We start from the raw sequence: 23242 nt of genomic DNA, 5'->3' as shown, positions 1-23242 counted from the left end.
GTTAAACCCTAACTTTAACTTTTTAATCCTAATAATTTAATTTTTTTTACATAAAAATATTTTTTTAATTTTAAAATAAGATAATGAAAAAAAGTATTTGAATTATAATATAAATTGGTTGAATTTGACTTGGAAAATAAGCATACATTTATTCTAAAAAGGTATTTTCACTTTACATCTTTTTAATCTTTAAAGAAATTAACAAAATTAACGAAATATAAATTCTCACTTAAAGAAATTACCGAAATATAAATTAAATGATGAACTTTATATAAATTAATAAAATAATCAAAATAATTTAATTTCATTAAATATCCCTCTATTAAATATTTGGCTCAAAAATAACCCTCCCCTTAATGAAATTAAATTATTTTGATTGTGTTAAACCCTAACTTTAACTTTTTAATCCTAATACTTTAATTTTTTTACATAAAAGTATTTTTTTTAATTTTAAAATAAGATAATGAAAAAAAGTATTTGAATTATAATATAAATTGGTAGAATTTGACTTGGAAAATAAGCATACATTTATTCTAAAAAAGTATTTTCACTTTACATCTTTTTAATCTTTAAAGAAATTAACAAAATTAACGAAATATAAATTTTCACTTAAAAAAATTACCGAAATATAAATTAAATGATGAACTTTATAAATAAATCTTTCATTCATCAGAGCTTTACCCTTGCTATGAAAATTAACAGTGTCCTATAAATCATGGATCATATTATCCAATCCCATTAAAAGAAAAAATTATAGTAATTATCCAGTATTTTTCTCAAAGTACTAAATTTATCATATTTAAAGGGTAATATGATAAAAATATTTTTATTTTTTATTATTTAATGTGTCAAGTCAATAATAGATAAGTAAAGATAAATGAAGGAGTAATGGTTACTTTGTCGATTCTTATATTTGCGTGCACCGCTAAATCCATTCTAATAAAATCACACTTTCGTGGAGTACGAGTTTAAAATCACTTTAACAATTAAACTCTCTCGGGAAAATTAAGCCGTGAAAATTCTGCTAATTAATTGACAAAAACCATATATAGAAATTAAAGCAACACGTACGTCTAATTCACGAGGGTCCATTACTTCGTTTTAAGGAATTGAGCGTGGAATATCGTATACCGTAAAGGCCAGTTGCACGAATCATGATCAGGAACTCCCAAACGATACTGGAAAAAAAAACTCAAAAAATGGTAACTTCTTATACTTTCATCCAATTTATTTCTCTTAGTTTATATTTTAGTGCATTTTAAAAGAATATCTTTTTTCTTTTGTGCAACTTTTTATAATTTTAACTTTCACATATTTAAGACTACTAGTATAGTTTAAGCAACTTTACGCGTGTAACTCGCTTCAATGAGTTTAATTCTATAAAAACACTTTAATATTATAAAAGAAAGTATGTCTTGATTAATAAATAAACTGATGATTTTATAAATACGAAAAATGCTTAAATGAAAAATTTATATATTCATACAAACTCATATAAAAGTACTAATCTTAGCATACGCGTTTCACGCGTGTAATTTGCTTCAATAAGTTCAATTTTATAAAATTAATTTGATGTCTGTTTTTTTTTTGACGAAAATCAATTTCTGTTTGACTAATAAACTTAGAAACAAAACAACTATTAGTATTTGACTAACTATAAATAGTTGACAAAAACTTTAAAAGTTCTTTTAAATGTATTTTTCTCAAAAATACTTTTAAAATAAAATTACCTTTTTTTAGTTCATGAAAATAGTTAACGTTAAAACTCATTTAATTTGTTAAATTTATTTTAATCCAATCCCTCATCCTTTGATCTAAGGTATTTTCAAACATATACTTAATTATGTAATCAGAGTGTCTTTCATGTCATTTAATATAGGACCTTTATAATCAATTAATATTTTATTTAGATTTTTTTATTATTTAAATGAGTTTTTTGACGTGTGTTTTAACATAGATTGCAAATTCATGTAAATGACAAATATGATTAATTGAGTAACAACTCAACAATTTAAATTTAAATTAACAAAAAAAATTTCCTAGCCTACAAAAAGAATTTTTTTTCAAAAATTGGCCTCATAATCATTTTCATGAGGTATTAACATACCTTATAATGCAATACATGTGCACGCCCACAAAATCAAATCATTCTATTAATCAAGCACAAACAAATATAAAATATTTTTGTTCATAACAAAAAAAATGAAAATTACGAAGATCCATTAACAAAAATTACAACTTTAACTCATAAATTTCTATACTAAAAAATATATTTGTGAACCTAGAACATAATTAGAGTTGAAATTGAATAATATGGTGTTATGCAAAGCTTACATTACAAACATTCACAAAATAAGATTATGAAGAAAATTATAATAAAAACAAACATAATATTTAATATAAATAAAATAAATACCAACCCTTTTGGAAGTAATTACACTCTCTCCCGCTTTTTTAATTATTTTACTCTTTCTCCTTATTAATATACATAACATAACCGACATATACATAGCATTCTGTGTATATGTTGGGATATGTTAAGGGAGTTGAGATTTTTTGTAATATTAAAAACATAAATTGTGTATTTGTATAATTTTTAGTATTTAATATGCTTTAGTTAAATGACTTACATATTAAAAAATTAATATTACAAACACAAAATCTAGAGGAAATAAATTCTCCAAAATATAGTATCATAAATAAATATATGCAAACTATAAAATCATTAGAAAGTGTCATTAGTTTTAAAATAAATAATTTTGTTAGAAGACTCTAACTTCGACTTATATATAATTAAAAAAAAAAAAACAGATAGTAGAAAGAAGTTATGTCCCAATTTTAATCTAATACTTTGAATGAAAAAACATGCTTGCAAGTTGCAAAACATCATTTATTAAGGAATAATAGTTATTTACATTGATTAAAAAAAAATTACCTTTATGATCATGTTTCTTCTGAGAGGAACGCTTAGAGCTGACTTAATTTAGATCATCGTGCCATATACCTTAATAAGATCAATTTTGTTGTCTAGCTCATATTTGACTTTGCTTACTTTTGATATATCAATAACCTGCATGAACGCATTGTGGAGATCACAATAACACCAAATTAAGATTTCCATATAGACAAAAATATAGTAATAAATCCTTTCTCATTTTTTTATACTCATTTACATGAAAGACTTAATGATCCCAATGTGCTAAAATCCCCCACAATTGAGATAAACAAAAAAAAAAGAAATGAAGAGCCTGTCGACGGTCATTTTTCTCAAGACGACAAAGATATGGAAACAATATTCAGCTTATGACCGTATTTTAAAACAAATACTAAAATAGTGGTGGATGGTAGAAGAAACAGGTTATGGTAGGATGCATGGATTGTCATACTCCTCAAAAAATACAATAAATAAAGTTTATTAACAAATATAATGATGATATGTTAGATCTCATGATTTATTCACAATTAAACTACATACATATAATAAAAAATTAAAAGAAAATTCATAAATTCATATAACAAAGAAGGCTAGAAAACTCTAGTCATGAACGCAAGAAGAAAGCTTTAATTAATTATAAATTATTAAAATAAAAAAAATTTCAAGTAAACTTTGATCAAAATACGACTTAAATAGAATTAGAGACATTTTTATATAAGATCAAAAAAATTATATAAGGTAAAATTTTATATGATTTAGAAGTTTTATATAAGGTAAAATTCTAATTGATTTAGAAGTGTTAAATAATACAATTTCATATCTGAATCAAATAATTTTTTTCCTTTTGCATAGATTTTTTTTTTTTTAAAAAAAAGAAAGATATTTTGATTAGTAAATTTTTTTATTTTTTTTTTAAGTTTCCATGCGTGTTTCCTTTTCAACAAACATAATTTTGGTTCTTAATTCTTTTTCCCTTTTACATCACTTTCCTCCTAAAAAATTGCATATAACTCCTAATAAAAAAATTCAGACATTATATTTAATTCTTTTTAGGTGTGGGATTTTTATTTTTTTTTAATCCTGAGTATTTAAATAATAATTTAATGATAATTATTTTTAAAAAATAGTAAATAACGATTTTGTTTATTATGAAGTATTTTAATGAAGGACAAAAAGTTCAAATCACTTTTCTAAGGGTCTTTACACTTTTAATATATTATAGATTATAGATAAGATTAAATGATTTTTGTAAGCAAAAGATTTAAAATTTCTTATTACTGTTTGTTAAACTTCATGATAAGTCAAAATCAGTCAAGCAAATTAAAAGGGAGTAAACATTATCTTCTCATACATTAAATTTGTGTTGCTCTCGTCGAAACCCATGTCTCCATTTTGTCATTGAAACATCAAATATGGAAGGTTGCTAACTCTCCACACACACTTTCTAATAAATCTCGTAGAAATTTGGCATGCATGCATGACTCGGACGTCCCTCCTATTTTTACACCACATAAGTCTCTATCCCAATTTAGTATAGAAACCATAAGAAAAAACAAAATTTGTATGTTTTCCCCACTAATGCACTTCTCCAAATACAAATCAAATTAAAATAGAAAATTATTTACTGGAAAAAAAATATATGGAGCATTTAATGCAGTAGAACTTAAACCTCATAAACACCCAAGTCCTTCCTATAACCACAAATTCTTTCGGACATAATTACCTCCATGTTGGATACCCTCTATTCACTCATTCACTTTGCTTCTTCACTCTATATAATCTTGCATTCACCTTAAACTTCCAAAAGCAAACAGACAACAAAATCAAAACAAATTATGGATGTTTGGTCTTGGATATGTGAACTTCCTGACTCCGAAAAATGGAGTACTACTGAGAATGACGATAATTCCTCTATCACTTATAATCTTGCCACTTCCATAACCAATTCCAATCAGTCAATTCAATTCAAAGCTGAGAAAAAACTTGAACCTAACTCAGAGACTATTAATTCTTCATTAGTCTTCTCTATATGTTTGTTAGGGTTTCATGACACCTCTCAAGAAGAGGTGACTGTCTGGGTTTCTGACACGTGTCCTCTTTCCTCAGACAAGCCATTCTTGCCACTTGTTCTACAGCTGCTTCAAGAAATCATCTCATGTTCACCCACGGCGCATGGTAGCACATGTCCACGTTCGCAGCTCCAGAAGCTCCAACCCGACCCGGTTTTGTGGATCTTTGATTCACATTCACCCGAATCATTCTCAAACTTCTTCAATCTCATCTTCCTCACGCGTCTTTTCTGGATGCTTGCGTTCGACGCGCCGCCAGCGGTGGGGTCTCTATACTTCCACTCGCTGCTAGCTCCGAACCTTGAAGCCTTTTCGTGCAAGCACGCGCCAGTCCTTCGAACCTTCTTTATTTCAGTAGGGACTGACGTGGAACTATGTTTCATGCGCACGTTTGGGTACATGTTAGCAAAATGGTTGATTTTAAGGGAAGTTAACGGCGTAGGATTAAAATCGTTAACGCCGTTAGCACCTCATTACCTTGGGTTCTCCTATGCCACGGAGGCTCACGGGTTATGGATCTTAAAAGGCTACGCGCCTGTTAAGGCAATGAAAACCAGGCGCATGAATATTGACAACTTTCAATTTCCTGTAGTTGAATCAAAAGAAATTGCACTAAAATATACACTTGCCCATCAACAGCTTGAGGCTGTGATACAGTTCGAATATACAGTCGGATTCTATGATGGGTTTATTCAGGTTAGGGCCCGCTTGGATAACATACGTCTTGGTGTGGCAAGATTGGGCTTTAACAAAAATGACGATGATGAGGACTCTTATTTGCAAGAGAAGCATTTTCCATCTAGGATTCGAGTTTGGGTTGGGCCAGAAGTAGGTGCTAATTATGTTGGTGGGTTAAGTCTGGGCCGGTCCACTAACAACGTCGAGCGCGAATTCGAGATGCAAAGAGTCTTGAAGGGCAATTTCGGGAATTCAAAACAATCGGAGGTCAAGACAAGGGCAAAAATGGCAACAAAATCAAAGCTGAAAAATTGGAGGTGGGACCAAGAAGCGGAAGGGAATGCGGTCGTATACGAAGCGATATTATGCGACCACGTGTCAGGCTGTGAGATTGCCACGTGGAAGCCGGTTAACGGGGATGAAAAGAATAATCAACTTATGAACAATTTCAGAGGAAGATATTTTGGAGGGAATAGGGCATTTACTAAGAAGGGTGGTTTGGTATTTGCAGGTGAGGAATGTGGTGAAGAAGTAGGATGGAGACTGAGCAAAGAAATGGAAGGAAGTGTGTTGAAGTGGAGAGTAGGGGGTCAAGTATGGTTAAGTTATTGGCCTAATAATGTAAGAAGTTCATACAATGACACAAGGCTTGTAGAATGGTGTGATGAGGTAGATTTGCCTTTGATTCCTGGGAAAATATTTTAAGAATAATATTTAATTAAGTGACTAATCACCTATTTTATGTAATAGTAATATATTGTGTAAGCTTGTGTATATTATGTATGTTTATGGGAATAAATCTTCATATTTGATGAAGTGTGTGCAGCTTCTAATTTTTTGGCTATATGTTTATAGGAAATAAAGCTTGTTTAATTAATAGTCATATTATAAACGTCAATTCAGTAGTACAAAGCTCTTTATGTATTTTGAGCATATTGAAAGTAGGGGTGGACATTCAATTTGATTGTTAAATATTGATTCGGTTTTTCGATTCTCAGATTAACAAAAAATGACAATCATAATCAAACCAAAATTATTTCGGTTTTTACAAATTCGGTTCTGTTATGAAATAACTAAAGAATAAAGAAGAAGAATAGAGAGAGAACAGAGAGTAATTCTTATTTCTCTTCACTTGAGGGATGAATTACAATGAAGCAAAACCATTTTATTTATAAGAGAAAATTAACCTTGGGGTTTGTAACTTTTTCTTAAATAAACATACACAATATATGATAAAGTAGATATTCACTATATATGGCAAAGTAGACATTCTGTATATATGGTATATTTATAACACTCTCCCTTGAATGTCTAATTGATAAATAATGTGCCTCGTTAAAACCTTACTGGAAAAAATACAGTTGAAAAAAAAAACTAGTGAAGGAAAAAGAGTACACATCTCTAATAATACGCATATAAGTTGCCTCATTAAAAACCTTACAAGGAAAACCCAGTGGGACAAAATCTCGTAAGGGAAAAAGAGTATAGCGCGTATTAATTCCCCCTAATGAGAACATCCTTGAGCCTTTGCATCCCGATCTTATGCACCATCTTCTTGAAAGTTATAGTTGGAAGAAACTTGGTGAATAAATCAGCCATATTATCACTTGAATGAATCTGTTGCACGTTAATATCACCATTCCTTTTGTAGCTCATGTGTACAAAAAAGCTTTGATGAAGTGTGCTTCGTTCTATCTCCTTTGATGAATCCTCCATTGAGATGTGTTATGCATGTTGCATTATCTATGTATAAAACTGTGGGTGCATTGTCACATTTCAAACCACATTTTTCTCGAATAAGATGTATCTTGGACCTTAATCATATACATTCTCGGCTAGCTTCATGAATAACTATTATCTCATCATGGTTCAATGAAGTGGCTAGATAGACTGCTTTGTATATCTCCAAGATATAACAGTATCCCCACATGTAGATATATAGCTTATTTGAGATCGAGCTTTATACGGGCCAGATAAGTACCCAACATCAGCATAACCAACAAAATCGGGACTACAATCTTTAGAGTAAAATAAGCCCATACGTTGGATCTTATTTCGGTGTCTCCTAGTAGAAGCAAAACTATACCTTGCTAATAAATTGACCGAAAAAGGCTATGTCATGCCTTGTAGTATTTGCAAGATACATTAGTGCATCAATTGCACTAAGATATGGTACTTCATAACCATGGAGTTCCTTATTCTTTTCTTGAGGTCGGAATGGATCCTTATTAAATTTTTGCATGTTTCTCATTTAAGCAAATACTCTATTGCTTTTGAAAACTCTCCAAGAATTTTAATGATACTGGAATCATCAAATTATATCTTATGAGGATAATAAAAGTTTCCCAGAAACTTTATATGCTTCAGGCATTTTGAATCCTTTAGGGATTTTCATATAGATGTTTGTCAAGTAACAATATCCAACATGTCAAGTGTGACATCTTCAAGTGTGTGGACTGCAAATCAAATAAGTTCTACGCTTACCAAAATGCATCATTTCAGGTGACTTGATAAATGTTTCTACGTCAGTATGCTTAAATTAACGTAGAATTCAAATCCTCATAATCTTTTACAATATTGTATCAAAGATATCGTCGACGATTTCTTATTTTGTATCGGTTCACAATGCGACATAACATTTTGAGATCTCATCACTTCATAATTTTCAGGTATCTAAACTTCTCATAAGGTTTCATGAAGTGTTATGTCATGGGCTTTTCAAGAGCACATTGCCTTCTTATCATGATTATTTGCTCCTTATTATTTTCAAGGATTATTTCATTTGGAACCGATTGGCCTATCATGTTTCACGCATGCATAAACTTTATCCTTTAAGGACACAAAATAGGAGCACTTGCAGCTTAATATGAGATGCTTTCAGCATTTGACTTGAATTATCTTTTGAATGAAGATCCGATGATAATTCCTAACATATTTCATAGCTACTTATAATCTCCCCTTTTGTTAAGAAAGCTAACATACATACTCTATCTTGATGGATCCATCTTTGTACATCATGGTACATTCATTACTTGAATACCGCACATCAAAACTATTAGATGGAATAGTTGGTTTCCGATCTTGAACCAATTGAGAGAGAAGAAATAATTATAATTTATTGGTCTAATGCATACAAGTACTATTGTATGCAACATATAATATTTCATACCAATACATAAAACTTTGTTCTCATTAGTAATGATTCAGTTATTTATGAAAGACATTCAATGCTAAACCATCATTATCAAGATGAATTATCTCGATTACACAATCTGAAAATTATGCTCAATTTATATTGAACAAGTAACTTTATGAATGTCAAACGTAGGTTGACCATGAATGTACATGTGATTATCTTATTGATGCATCTTTTCAACATATCATAGGATAGGTGAATGGGCCCTTATTCACCTTTTATTCTTTTCAGATTTTGAAGGATCCAATCCCAAAATTAGTTGGTCCAACCAACTTATCATGAGAACAAGCAACATTAAAGTTCATGAAGAATTTTCTAATTCCTTAATATATGTTCAGTACTCAGTATGCACATCTTCGAGATATCGCAATCGTTCATGTCAACTTATGAACTTTTAATCTAGTAAACTCCAAGTTTACCATGATATGTGTTTTTGCTTTAGTAAATTTCAGATTTACTATTATATGAATAAATTTCAGAGTTACTACTTCAGAAGTAGATTTTAAAATAACTCATCTCAGCTATTCTGCCTCTTTCGGAGGTGAGTTGTCATACCATCACAATCAAGTACACGTTTATATTAATAAGTTTCACTAAATATTATCACATTCACCCCAGAGAATGGATCTGTGCTTATAATAATCAAAATTCACATTTCCCAAGAATAACATATAATCGTGTCTTGAGCCTATCAATTATGATAGCTTATATATCTTATAACCTTTTTCATCATATTGTTACTTAAGGAGCTCATCATATTGCTACTTCAAGAGAAAATTGAGGCATACATATGATGTAGAGAATTTTTCTCTAGCACATCTTATAATCATAATAAGCGTGCGAAAAATATTATCACTTTTGATGATTATTATCATATTGTCTCTCCATATTTATATTCGTGCATTCAATCACTTGTCTTCTTTCAACAATGAAGCAAGTTGTCAATTTTCAGATTTATGCTACCACATTCACTTCATGGAATAGAGCATATTAATGGAATATGTTTCATGACCTTTTATTAAACACCCATTATTTTGTCTTAGCCATCATAATATCATTAATATGGTGTATTGAGATTCAAACTCAACATCTTATCCATATAAAGACGCCTTAGGCATAAATCGATGGGACTTGAACCCAAATATTATCATTTCTTTTGATAATATTGTTCTTGATGAATGAATTTAAAACATAAATGGTTCCAAACTAATTATTTTTCCTCAAATCCAACAATAATTATATCATTAATAGAAAAATACAAATAACATAAGGAATTACTAATCTTGACCTTTAGATTTATAATCTCACCTTATTTGACAGAGTCCCGTGCTGATAACATGTTATAAAACAATAAATAATAAGAAATCGAGTAGAGAGAGAATAGAGCGTAATTCTTATTTCTCTTCACTTGAGGGATGACTTACAATGAAGCAAAATTCCTTTATTTATAGGGGAAAACTAATCTTAGGGTTTGTATCTTTTCCACAAATAGACATACACAATATATGGTAAAGTAGGTATTCACTATATATGGTAAAATAGACATTCACTATATATGGTATATTTATAACAGGTTCGATTGTTTCAGATTTGTATTTCGATTTTAAAGATTAAAGTAGTGAGCATTTAAAATTGGTGATTTTTCTAGAAAAATAAATTTATTTTTTCAAACCTATTTTTCATTCCCAAATATAATTAATTCAACACGCGTGAAATAACTATAAATATCGACCTCGCTGAGTCGCCGCCGTTAGCGTGACGGCAGTGGCTGCCCTCAACAACGACTACCGACGGCAGTAACGAACTGAGCAAACGACTGTTGTTGGCGATGTTGAAATTTCAAACGAACTGAGGATGGTTGAGCGCCGCTGCAGCCTTCACGTTAATGTTAGGATCTAAAGTAAAGCAATATATTAGGATTTAGGGTTACTAAATGATTATAATTTATGTATTTGTATGTTATATCAAATTATATTATATTTTTAGTATATTTACATGTATAATAAAAAATATATATAAATTATAATATATTATTTATATAATTTTGATTTTTTGATTTATCCGTTTTTTTTTGAAAAATCCAAAAATCAAACTGTTTAATCAAATTTCTAAAATTTGAAACCAAAATCAATTCGAAAAATTCAAAAATCGAACTAAAATTAAATTTTGGTTCGATTTTTCGATTTAGACCAAAATATGATTAGCCCAATTGAAAGACACTTGTCAAGGCTGAAATATGTAAAACACAGACCAGCCAAAAACATGTCCACAAAAAAAACTCTATAATAATCTTGTAATTAAAACTTATTTTGGGTGGACAACTTAAGGTCGGGAAAAAGAATATAGATTGAGAAGAATCCAATAAGGATAATCAATCCAACAATAAAAATTACCCTAAAATTTCTTCATAAACAGTTACTCCCTCCATCCCAAATTACCCGTTTCAAATTGAGATGTCACATTGATTAAGAAAAAATAATTAATAACATGGTTAATTTATCATAGTACCCCTATTAAATGATGTTTATATTTTAATTTGAAAAAAAAATAATTAATGCAAAGGGTAAAGCATGAAAAATTTATTTTGTCTCTTCTTGATTTATGAAAAAAGATATGTAAAATAGAAAATTAAATTAGAAAATTTGAGACGAATAGTTTGGGACGGAAGGAGTACTATCAAATACTCCATGTAAATATTACATGTTCCTTGCATAGGGTTATAGGAGTACAATATCGATTTTTCCTGTCATATGTGTTATATTTACATCTTCAAGCATTTTCCATCAAAATACATGAATATCTGATTTTGTCTGAAGCTAGAGCTTGAGCTGATTGGTTTATTCTAAAGGTTGCGCTGGATCGTCTTGTTTGAAAATAAGTTACTACTTATATAAGAAGTAGTGTACAAAAATTAATAATACATATACACATACATACATACATACATACATACATATATATATATACATATATATATATATTATTTTTTGTTGGGTGTTTGACTCGTTGCATTAAAATTGATATACAAAATATTTTCTTTGTATTTTTATTTATCATATTTCACTTCTCAAGAATAATTTATCACGATGAAGTTACAATTAAAGTAAAAATACGTATTAATTAATTATGAGTTAGTGATAAAAGTATAGTGAAAAATATAGGTGCGGATAAGTTTTTGTCCTTACAATGACTATTTTCTAAGAAATGAATTTCGTGTTCTATACCCACCAATAATTGCAGAAAGCTACGGTCGTTTGAGATGTGGAATGAGATAAATAAATATATTTCATGAAATTATTTTATTTCATCTTTTATATAGAGTAGTAATTTTATTATTTTAATATAAATAATGAATAAAATAATTTCAGAACAGCTAATTTTCTCAAATCAAACGTAGGATAAAATTGACACCGAAATTATTTTTCTTGTCGCATGTACCAAAATATTCACCATATGAAGAAATTGGACTAGTTATGCAAATTAATCATGTACAAACATCATAAATCCCCTAACTTAAGAAAGTAATTACACAAAATTCCCTCTTATTTTCTCTCTCCTGAATTTTGACAAATATACTTATACAATCGTCTACACATTATACAATCGTCTACACATTATACTTTGATGGAATGTATAATGAAACTGTTATTCCTAAAATTAAGGTAATTGAAATCAGTAATTATATCACTGTTCCTTAATTAACGATAATAATTAGATATCATTAACTCATATATGGATAAAACTAGTAATTGAAATTTGAATTTCAAAAAATAAATAAATCTACAAGTCAAATATATTTTATGTATTATTTGATTGAAGATCTAGAAACGAAAAAGGTTCTAGTGCTGAAAAAAAATTCTTCAAAAAAAATCTCAAATAACAACAAAATTGTTCTACATGCGTTCTTCAAAAATTCAAAAAGCAACATGAACATCCCAATATTGCTGCGGCATTCTGAAATTTGGGAGTCAGAAACTAGTTATAAGTCATACAAAAGTGACGCAATAATTGTTTCGGAAAGTATTACTTTGTTGAAATTGATTTCTACTATCGCCATGGAGTTGGATATAGACGAAGTGCGTAAAAAAATTGAAGTGAAATATGTGGTTGAAGGAAACTCTTCTCCAATTGTAATAAGAAACGACAATGGAGTGAGGGTTTACGTTGATTTAAAGAAACAACTTGCTGGTTTGGTTAATTTTTCGCTTTGTATTTCAAGTTGCGACAAAGCCAATAGTGAAATAGAGTTTGATAAAGCCACTGGTTCTGTAATGTGTATCGAGTGTAGTGAATATGATTCGGTTGCGTTAACAGTTGTTGAAACGGATAATCAGTATGCTCTATATATGCCTGAAATGAAAGTTAAAAACTTCATTACTGATTGCAAGAATACTGAAATAATGGTGAGTCAGATATACAAGGATAAGGAAACTCTTGTTTCAGTAATGGCTAGACACGCAATAGCGAATGGATTCAACACAAAAGCGAAACGATCCGACAAAAAAAGGTATGATGTCAATTGTATCTCCTGATCTTATAACATATTGATTTTTTTTATGTTAAGAAATTTATGTTGTGTATTTTTGTCAACTGTTGATATGTAATGCTATCATACGAATGTATAATGTGATATTTTATGTGTTGGGTAATGTATAATTAAATCGTGTCAGGCGAAGAAATGTATGATGCATTGGTTTAATAGATTGTGAACTCGTTTGTCTGTTATTACTGTTTTTTTAAGTAAAAATTTTAAATGTATAAATTAAATTATACATTACAGAGATATGTATAATATAACTGTGGCATTGAAAGTTTTTATTTTTTTGTTATTAATATTTTAATTTTTTATATTTCTATTTTATACATTGATTAAGTTTTTATTTGTTGTCGCAGATATCTACTGATAACATGAATACATACTTTATGAAATTTAATTCTTTGATTAATGTGTTGTATTATTTATTTATTTTTTATTTTAAAAAAGTATGTATAATGTAGATTATACATGCAGAGAAATGTATAATATTACTGGGCAGTTGCTGGAATAAATTTATTTTCTTTATATTTTCAAGATTAATATTTTTAGTTAATACAATGACTAAGTTTTTATATTTTGATGCAGCTATGTACTCATTTGTCGTAACGAAGATTGCCAATGGGTTATAAAGGCCTCTTGTATGAATGAATCAGAATTGTTTGTGATTAAAACATTTGTTTCGGAGAATAGTTGCAGTCTTAGGGACCGAGTACTGAATAATGTAGTTGCAACAAGTAATTTTGTGAGTGAATTTACTACTCCAAAATTAATCAATCACAAAAGAAGACACACCCCCGCGGACATTATCGAAGAGATGAAAGCTGTTTACGGAGTCGACATTAACTACATGAAAGCATGACACGTAAAAGAGAAGGCGGTTGTGATGCTTAGAGGTGTACCAGCAGATGGATATAGAAAAATGCCCTGTTATATATATATATGTTGAACCAAGTGTATCCCCAATCGCACATTCGGATGCATAAGGCAGTAGATAACGAGTTTAAATGCTTATTTATTGCATTGCGTCCGATGATTAGGGGTTTTGAATTTTGTAGGCCTGTTGTTGTTGTTGACGGGGCACATTTAAGCGGTCCATATGAAGGAATAATTGTATCGGCAAGCACATTAGATGGTGCAGGTACTGTGCGTTTAAATCAAACCTTATACATTGATGTTTTATTTATAATAAATCAAACCTTGAGTTTATTTTCTAAAAAAAAATTATTGACTTTTTTAATTTATATGTAGGTTGTATTCTGCTATTAGCTTACGGTGTTGTTGATTCAGAGAATGACAACACGTGAATTTGTTTTTTTCACAAGTTTCGAGAGGCATTTGGTGAAAGAGGCAACATGTGTGTTGTTTCAGACAAAAATGAAAGTATCATAAAAGGTGTAAGCATTGTTTATCCTAATGTCCCTCATCTAGCTTGTATATGGCATTTATGGAAAACATTTGCACCCATTTTAGGAAAAGCAAAGATAGACTTAGTGACATTTATTATTCCATGGCTAAATCTTATAAAAAAGAAGATTTTGAATATATTATGTCAAAGGTTGCTAAGGTTGATCAAAGAGTTAAGGAATATCTGGAGAAAACTGGGTATGAAAAATGGGCTCGGTGTCACTCTCCTGTAAATAGAGCTAGAATGATGACTTCAAATATAGCCGAATGTATTAATGGTTGTTTGGTTGAGGTTAGAAAACTTCCTATTCTAGATTTCCTAGAAGAAGTTAGAATCTTATTTGCTGCATGGAATTGTAAGAACAACGAAATTGCATCGTACACAAATACAACTCTTGGCAGAAGATTTGAAGAAATTCTAACTCATAATGGTGTTAAATCTTTGCGGATGACGGTATGTGTTAAAATAATTATGGAACAAAAACTTTATTTTACATTAAGTGTATATTAATATTTTTGCATCTGAAACATGTTATGGCTTTTGGTAACAGGTTAAACCAGCAGGGAGGTATCTTTATTGTGTTTATGATTCAGGATAGAGGTACATTGTAGATATTGAGCGTGGCACGTGCAATTATGGTCGATATCAAATTGATGAAATACCTTGTCCACATAGAATTGTCGTATTAAAAAAGTAAAAATGTGGATGTAAAGGATTATGGTCGTTATTGCTCTAAATTGTACAGGCCACAAACCATAGTGAAGACATATAAACTCCCGATAGTTTCAATGCCAGACAAGAAGGATTGGAATGTTCCATGTTTTGTTGATGATGAAGAAGTTTTGCCGCCCAAATATTGAAGACCTCCTGGTAGGCCTAAAAAAGGAAGGCATCTGAAATCAAGTGAATCATTATTTTCAAATTCAAACCGCTGCGGTAAATGCGGAAGAGCCGGTCACAATCGTAGGACTTGTGGTTTCTTTCCAAATGAATCATGATGAAGATATTATGTTTTTCTACATGTTGATTGTTTGTTTGTTTTTAGTAGTATAATCATATTAATTAGATTTCTTTGGAATGTTGGAACAATTAATTTTAAGTTTTTTGGTTGATATTTGAGTTTCACTTGTTCATTTAATATTTAATAGTATTTGAATAGATTGTGTAATTTTTTGTTTATCATATTTTGTAACCATATCACTGTAATTTTCAACTGATTGGTGTAGGTGTTATGTTGACTGGAAAATATAACATTCACTTAAAAAATAATTGAAACATAATATGTACGAATTGTTCTACGTTAGTATTTAATGAGTAAAAAATGTATGATTTAGTGTTATACATTGTGTTGGTTTATTATCTTTCATAGGAAAAAATGTCATTCTAATCAATATTAATTGTTACACGTTATACGTTTATATAAAGAATGGTTTTGTTCATTTAAGAATGTATAAATTAGATTATACATTTGTATCATTGTATGAAATTGTGTAATACTTTATAAAAGTGATTCTGTTAAACTATGTTTGAAAAAATTGTTTAAGAAAATATAAAGTGTGACAATAGGAATATATGTTATGTGTAACATATATTTAACGTATTAATTATTAGTGTAATGTAGTTTTACCTTAAAAGAAAATTTACGTTACAGTAAAAATATTATGTGTTCGAATGCAATGGCAATATATTTTTATTTTTGTTTGTACAAGTAAAAAAAAAAGAATATAAGGCAAACTCAAATTAGATAAAAAAAAAAAGTTTGTTTCATAACAGTATTGTGTAAGAAACTGCTAATCAATTGCTTCAAAAAAAAAAAAAAGACATACATAAAATGTTCATTAACCATAAGAAAGTATTAGTGGAAATGTATAACATTAAACACCAAAATAAGAAATAGTTCTTTCAATGCCAACAATTAGAAAACATTGTCACTCTAAAGTAACAATTGCATTTGCTTCAATTTTTTCGATAACACTTTTCCTTAGTCGAGGCGGATCTCCATTATCACTCGTGTACTCTTCATTTGCCTTTTTCACTCCGTTATACCACAGTAAGGAAGCATAGAGTGCGCATTGGCATGCAGAATCAAACCCACATGAATGAACTTGTAGTCCTTCTCTTAATATTTCTGCATAGGCATACACAAATACGCCACAGTCCCTGCTTTGAAAAAAACAAATAATAATAATGATCAGTAAATCAATTCTAACATTATTATACATGAAAAATAAACTATAATTTACTTACAAACTATCAGACGCTTGTTGTGGGATATTTTGCGCATAGTCAGCATCAAATGGGATTTCATTTACAAGACCAGTTTGCTGAGTAATCTTTCCTTTGTAAGCTTCAAGTGATGGCCAGTCAGTTCGCTCGATCTTATCATAAAAGCCATTGTCTGACAAATAAGTTGGAAGCATAACTGCAAGCTTTTGTATTTCAATTGGAGGTTCTTTTTTCCTTTTACTTGACAGTGAGTCATACACACATATTAATCTTTCCTTCAAAACAATCACAGTAAATACCCAATAAAATTTTTTACCGCAGTTAATTGAAACATATACCTCATCAACCATATATCATGGTAATCCAGCAGGCATACAGAATCCCTGAATTATATTAGCAATAGCATCTTCATTCTTAGCCACTACAATTGATTCTGCATAGTCTTGTTGCGTAGATAGGTCAACTGCCGGTTCCGCTGGATAATAGCGAGTATGTGTTTTCTCAACATATGTTTTAAAGAAGCAGCTTGTTGTTGTATATATATAATTATCACCCAGCTGAATTTTTTATTTCTTTCTCAAGTGGTAGAAGATCACATCTAAATGCTACAAGTGAAAACAGGATAAAATAGTAAAAACAAATCAAAAAAATAGTAGCTTCGACCTTAATTGTTGAGTAGATGTATGATATACAACTATGCTGTAGTTACATGGTATTATACATGACATGTTGGTTAAACTTGAAGAAATTATAATGAAAAATACTGCATGTATGATATGTTATTATACCTTGGCTAACATGTATAATATGCTATTATACATACGTTTTCATGTATGCTATGTTATGCTATTGTTGAATATTAAGTATCAGCAAAAGAACTTATGATATGGATAATAGTTAGAATAAGTTACCTCATCGTTCCAGCATGTCTTGCGTTCAGACATCAAGTAAAACTAATTTTTTGACTGTGGATATGCAACGACAAAGTCCAATTTTTCGTAACCCAACCCAGAAGCATTTACTCGATAGTGGTTGTCCGTCTCTTTCCTGAAAAATAATCATTGATTATATATGACAGTAACCCTTAAGATTAAGATGACAAAGTATTGTTAGGCAAAAATATAATACCAAATTTCTTACTTGGCAGAATGAGTTTTCAGCAATCCTACTACGGCAATCCACTGGGAGTAATCAATCATCAATTCGTAAGGCAAATCTTGGTTGATGTTGTACCCATCAAAAGCATACTTCAGCTTCTCCTCTTTATCGATATCCACCGTATCCTTAGAGTTAGAACCATACTTTGAAATGTATGGTGACCTTAAAACCCTGGACTTCTTTCTTTCTCGTTTGACAGGTGCTTTTGATTTTGAGGCCTGAAGCTTCTGAACTTAGCATCAGGGAAGTCAGGTGGAATCCGACTGTCTAGAAGGTCCCAGTGTCTTTCGGTCATTTTATTTGAAGCACCAACATCCAATGACTTTGTAGTCGAAGGTGTTGACAGACCAAATAAAAGTGTATCTACAGCTGATTGTATTGAATCAGTTATTGTCCCACCAACTTCATCCTACGTGAACACATAAAGATTTGAAATGTATACATAAAATATTTGAATGTGTAACTATAATAATGCTTACAATATTTATGTTAGAAATCATGACAACATCAATATAAAAAAAAATAGAAATACAGTAGAGAAAAAAATTAATACATTCCAGTTGGTTCAAATTCACAGAAAAAATTTGATATGCACCAAAGAAATAACATTAAGTCCCAATACGTACTTTTACAAGGTCGAACACGTAGAACAATATTTTTGTGTAAAAAAAAAGTAAGTGTTAAGCAGAAAAAAATAACCTGAACATCTGTCACATCAGTAGATTTCTAATTTTTCAAATTCACTTCAGTAACATCTTCTTTAGCGGTTAAATTCACATCCTAAATTAAATAACAATTATCGTGTATTAACATTTATTTAAAGTATAATGTAAAAGTTTGTGATGAAGTTTTACACCAGTGATAAGAAATTTATATCTGTAATGGGTGCATTTGAATATATAAATATATCAGTAGTAACAAATGATGTAATATTTGATGCACAAATGATTTTATGACATTAAAAACATAAATATGTATGATGTTAATCATGAACTACAATCTTTATGTTAATGAAAAAGTTTGTATGTTGGATGTATGACTGTTCTTGATACATTCAATTGAATGTTTTATGTAGATTTAACTGTCCTAATATGAAGAAGTTAGAAGAAACTACATGTGTATAGAAACTTATAGTAGTAATAAAACAATATTAGGGACATAAGAATACCGACAAATCTTCTACAGCTGGAATGTTCTTTTTTCCCAACTCTTCATCGCTATATTCTTCTTCATATGCCATAATCTCATCCTATTATTTATGTGTTAATTATCAATATCCAAGTTGCATGTAGATAAAAATTTGTATTTATTAAGACAACTGTTAAACAATGTGCAAAATATTGAAAGCGTCTAGATCACTAAACTGTTAGTCATGTATGATGGATGTTTATACATCGACATAATTAGATAACAGTTACTAATTGTATGATGTTCAGTTATACTTTCATAAAAATAAATCAAATCAACATTAAACAATTGTTAGTTATGTATGAGGGTAACTTATAACCGTGTAAGGTTAATATATACACTACATTAACAAATGTATAAGGTTAACTTATTCATCTGAAAATTAATATAATCTGTTAATCATGTGTGATGGTTACTTATTAAACAACAGTTAGTCATGTATGAGGGTTGTTTAGATGTTTAAATATTGAAAGCGTCAAGATTGATACAACTATATATTCAACCGATAAGGTTAATATCTTTTTTTCAAAGATAAATATAATGTACATAAAGATACCTCCAAAGCTTGAAAATCAGAACAATCCTCATTTTTAAAATTATCCTCACCACTTGCGTCCTTATCGGATGCATTCACATCCTAAATTAAATTACAAGTCACTTTAATTAACAATTCTTCATAAACTTGTTTTCGGTGATTCTTGAATGATGTAGTTTAAGTATGTGTAAATGACATTATTATTAACGAAGAAATTCATAAATAACATGTGTTTTGCTGAAGGAAAATGTAGAAAGTTTAATGTATAACTGATCATTATACATTCAACTTAATGTATGATGAAAAGTTAAACTGCACAAATTTAGTACGTAACAAGTATTCAGGAAAAAAATACCAGCAATTGTTGCTCTTCAAGAAGGTGTTGCTTATTAGATTCTTCATCACGAGACACTTTCATATCGTTTAGTGATCCCTTATTATAATCTTCATGCTATTTTTAAAAAAATATATTTATTTTTTATAAGGTAAGTATGTTGATTTATAGTAAAAGAACAACATAAGTGAGAAAAAGTACCTGCATATCAGATTTATGTTGTCTTTTCTATTTGTTGGATCCGTCTTCTTGACTTTGTTATTGTTCATCAATTTTGTCCTCCTGTATAACAGCAAAAATCTGAATGTATGAAGATTTCATCAACGTTATGCAAAATATAATGAAATTAAGTTGTTATACCTGTGATTCCTTATTTTGTTCATTCTTCAATGCTTTGACAACCTCAGCAGGTATTTTTAATATTAATGTAACCAGTTCGGCCATCTTTTCAACAAACTTATCACGTAAAGGAAAAAAATTTAGTAGAAACACATCATACTATTCTGATAAAATGTACGATGAAGAAACTAAACTTACACATTTGTTGATGTAATTCTTTATTTCATCACCATCTAAACTTGATTTAGAAGTCCCTTCAGGCTGTGTGGATGATAAAGGAACAAACTTGTGCTGGTGACTCTGCGGAGAAACACCAATTTCTACATGATGTTGATGTTGAATTTCAGACACACCAATTTCTCCCTTGTCTGGTGTATCCTTATGCTTTTCACGATACAAATCAGATCCATGATGTACTGCATGACCACATCCAAATGTATCATCATCCATCATCGCTTGCTTTTCTTGATCAAACATGACAGTCTTTCTTTTCTTCAAAGGTTGGTCAGGTGATACAGGCGATTCAAAACTAGCCTTCATAAGGATTTTTCGCAGCGGTATAGTGCTGAAATCACCAAATTCTTCAGCAATGATACCAACACGCTGTTAAAGTTCAACTACTGTCCTTTTCAACTTTCCAGAATCAGATTTCGAAGCATAAGTTGTTGGATCACATATCTCAAAATCTTTTGAAAAGGACAAATTCAATCTGCTAACTTCATCGGTTGTAGGTTGTATATTCTTGTAAAAATGCTGGAAAGAATAATAAAAAAATAAAATATTTACAGATAAATGAAACGACGTGAATAAACAAAATAAGTACAAAGTTAAAGAATTACCTTAGTGAACATGCCAGACATAAAAGATTCATACTTAGGCCTTATACACTGCACCGATCAGTTTAGTATTCTGGGAATAGCGTTCCTCTGACGGACAACAATTTTTTATTCTACTTCGGAGCAGCACTCAAACATCCAAACATTTAGAACGTGTGGCATTCCACCCAATGAATATAACTGCTTCACAGTGTTGAAATCCTGTTGCCAGGAACTCATTAACTTTTCAAATGTGACCTTCCCCCATGAAAAGTGAATGGACCGACCGTCCTCAACAATCTGAAAGTGCGCAACACTTATTGGTGCTTCCTTATGCTGAGAAAACATGAATGTATGAACAAAGAACAATATCGCTAGGTTCAGAGCACCTTCAGCGTTATCCAAGTTTCCATTTTGCACCCATGTTATCAGTTTTGAACAAGTTATTGCTCCTTTATTGTAGGAAAAATATCTCAACATCAACGCTGATTTAGATGATGAAGTATACATATAATTATCAATATTATCGGTACACTTCAGACCGTTTATAATGGCGAACTCAAGCATTGTGAATTTGAGGATTTCCCCTTGTACCCAAACATGAAGCTCGTTTTTGTTATCCTGCTGAATTCCAAGCATGAGTAGGCATTTTGAAATCTGTCTTATCCAGTTGCACCGTGGCAAATCCAAAAATATGCCAAAAATCGTATTTCTAAATGTTTCCAATATATTTTCTCCAAAATATTCCTTTATCTCTTCCTCGAAAGCACAGTTACATAAGCTCCCCATATGCAATGGGTGTGGTGGGATTTTATCAATTCGGTATTTCATGCCCTGAAAAAGAAACATAACATAATTAGCTAACAGTTAAAGATTGTATGATGTTCATTTATACTTTCATAACATAAATCAGACTAACATTAAACAATGGTTAGTCATGTATAATGGGTAAGTTATAACTGTATAAGGTTAAAATATACACTACACTAACACATGTATAATGTTAACTTATACATCTGAAAATTAATATAATCAGTAAAACATGTGTGATGGTTACTTATTAAACAACAGTTAGTCATGTATGAGGGTTATTTATACATTGACAATTAAATTATTAGTCATGTATGAGGGTTAATTATACATTGACAATTAAACAGTTAGTCATGTATGAGGGTTATTTATACTTTGACATAATTAGCTAATAGTTAGTGATTGTATGATGTTCATTTATACTTTCATAACATAAATCAAAAAGTATGATGGTTAGTCATGTATGAGGGTTAATTATACATTGACAATTAAACAGTTAGTCATGTATGACGGTAACTTATACATATAAAATTTTAAAGAGTACCCTAATTAAACAACATATACAAATGTATGATGGTTATGTATAAATCTAACAAATTATGACTGACCAAAACATAAACAGAAAATACACATGTATGAGGTAACTTATACATTTCAAAAATTAATATCAGCTTTATTAGAATGTATAACCTTTACAATAATATTTCAGATCAACTATATTATACATTCCTTTGATGAAACACTAATATATGGTGTAATATTATACATGTGTCAAATTACACATACATTCATAGTAAATACCTTCGGCAGACGTGGTCGGCTGGAATCGTCAAATTTCTTTTTACTTGCTTTTGAAGTAGACTTCTTCGATTTAGAAGCAGCCTTATCCGTCAATTTCTTCATTGTAACGGGGTCATTTCTGTGTTTTGATCGATTCTCTATCCAATCAGGATCCTGTTCATCAAATGTAGCAGAAACAGATCCAAGTGAAATATCTTGTACAGTTGTATCTAACTG

The 23242-nt window shown here is 30.0% G+C and overlaps 2 protein-coding genes across 2 annotated transcripts; both read left to right on the top strand.

The window, feature by feature from the left end:
* Nucleotides 1-4618: 4618 nt before the first annotated feature.
* On the top strand, nt 4619-6498 carry LOC107840213. The gene has a single exon (XM_016684000.2). The coding sequence runs from the start codon at nt 4771-4773 to the stop codon at nt 6385-6387; it is 1617 nt and encodes a 538-aa protein (XP_016539486.1). The 5' UTR covers nt 4619-4770; the 3' UTR covers nt 6388-6498.
* Nucleotides 6499-14961: 8463 nt separating this feature from the next.
* Nucleotides 14962-15680, top strand: LOC107879490. The gene is made up of 3 exons (XM_016726524.2): nt 14962-15273; nt 15371-15387; nt 15566-15680. The coding sequence occupies exons 1-3, from the start codon at nt 14962-14964 to the stop codon at nt 15678-15680; spliced, it is 444 nt and encodes a 147-aa protein (XP_016582010.2).
* The last annotated feature ends 7562 nt before the right edge of the window (nt 15681-23242 follow it).

This window comes from Capsicum annuum, chromosome 8 (assembly GCF_002878395.1).
Source record: "Capsicum annuum cultivar UCD-10X-F1 chromosome 8, UCD10Xv1.1, whole genome shotgun sequence".
Taxonomy (NCBI): Eukaryota; Viridiplantae; Streptophyta; class Magnoliopsida; order Solanales; family Solanaceae; genus Capsicum; species Capsicum annuum.
The sequence above is the reverse complement of the archived record's forward strand: the minus strand, read 5'-3'. Positions and strand labels throughout refer to the sequence as shown.

Coding starts and splice junctions, on each gene's coding strand:
- LOC107879490 (XM_016726524.2), top strand. CDS start 14,962: ATGTCAAAGGTTGCTAAGGTTGATCAAAGAGTTAAGGAATATCTGGAG.
- LOC107840213 (XM_016684000.2), top strand. CDS start 4,771: ATGGATGTTTGGTCTTGGATATGTGAACTTCCTGACTCCGAAAAATGG.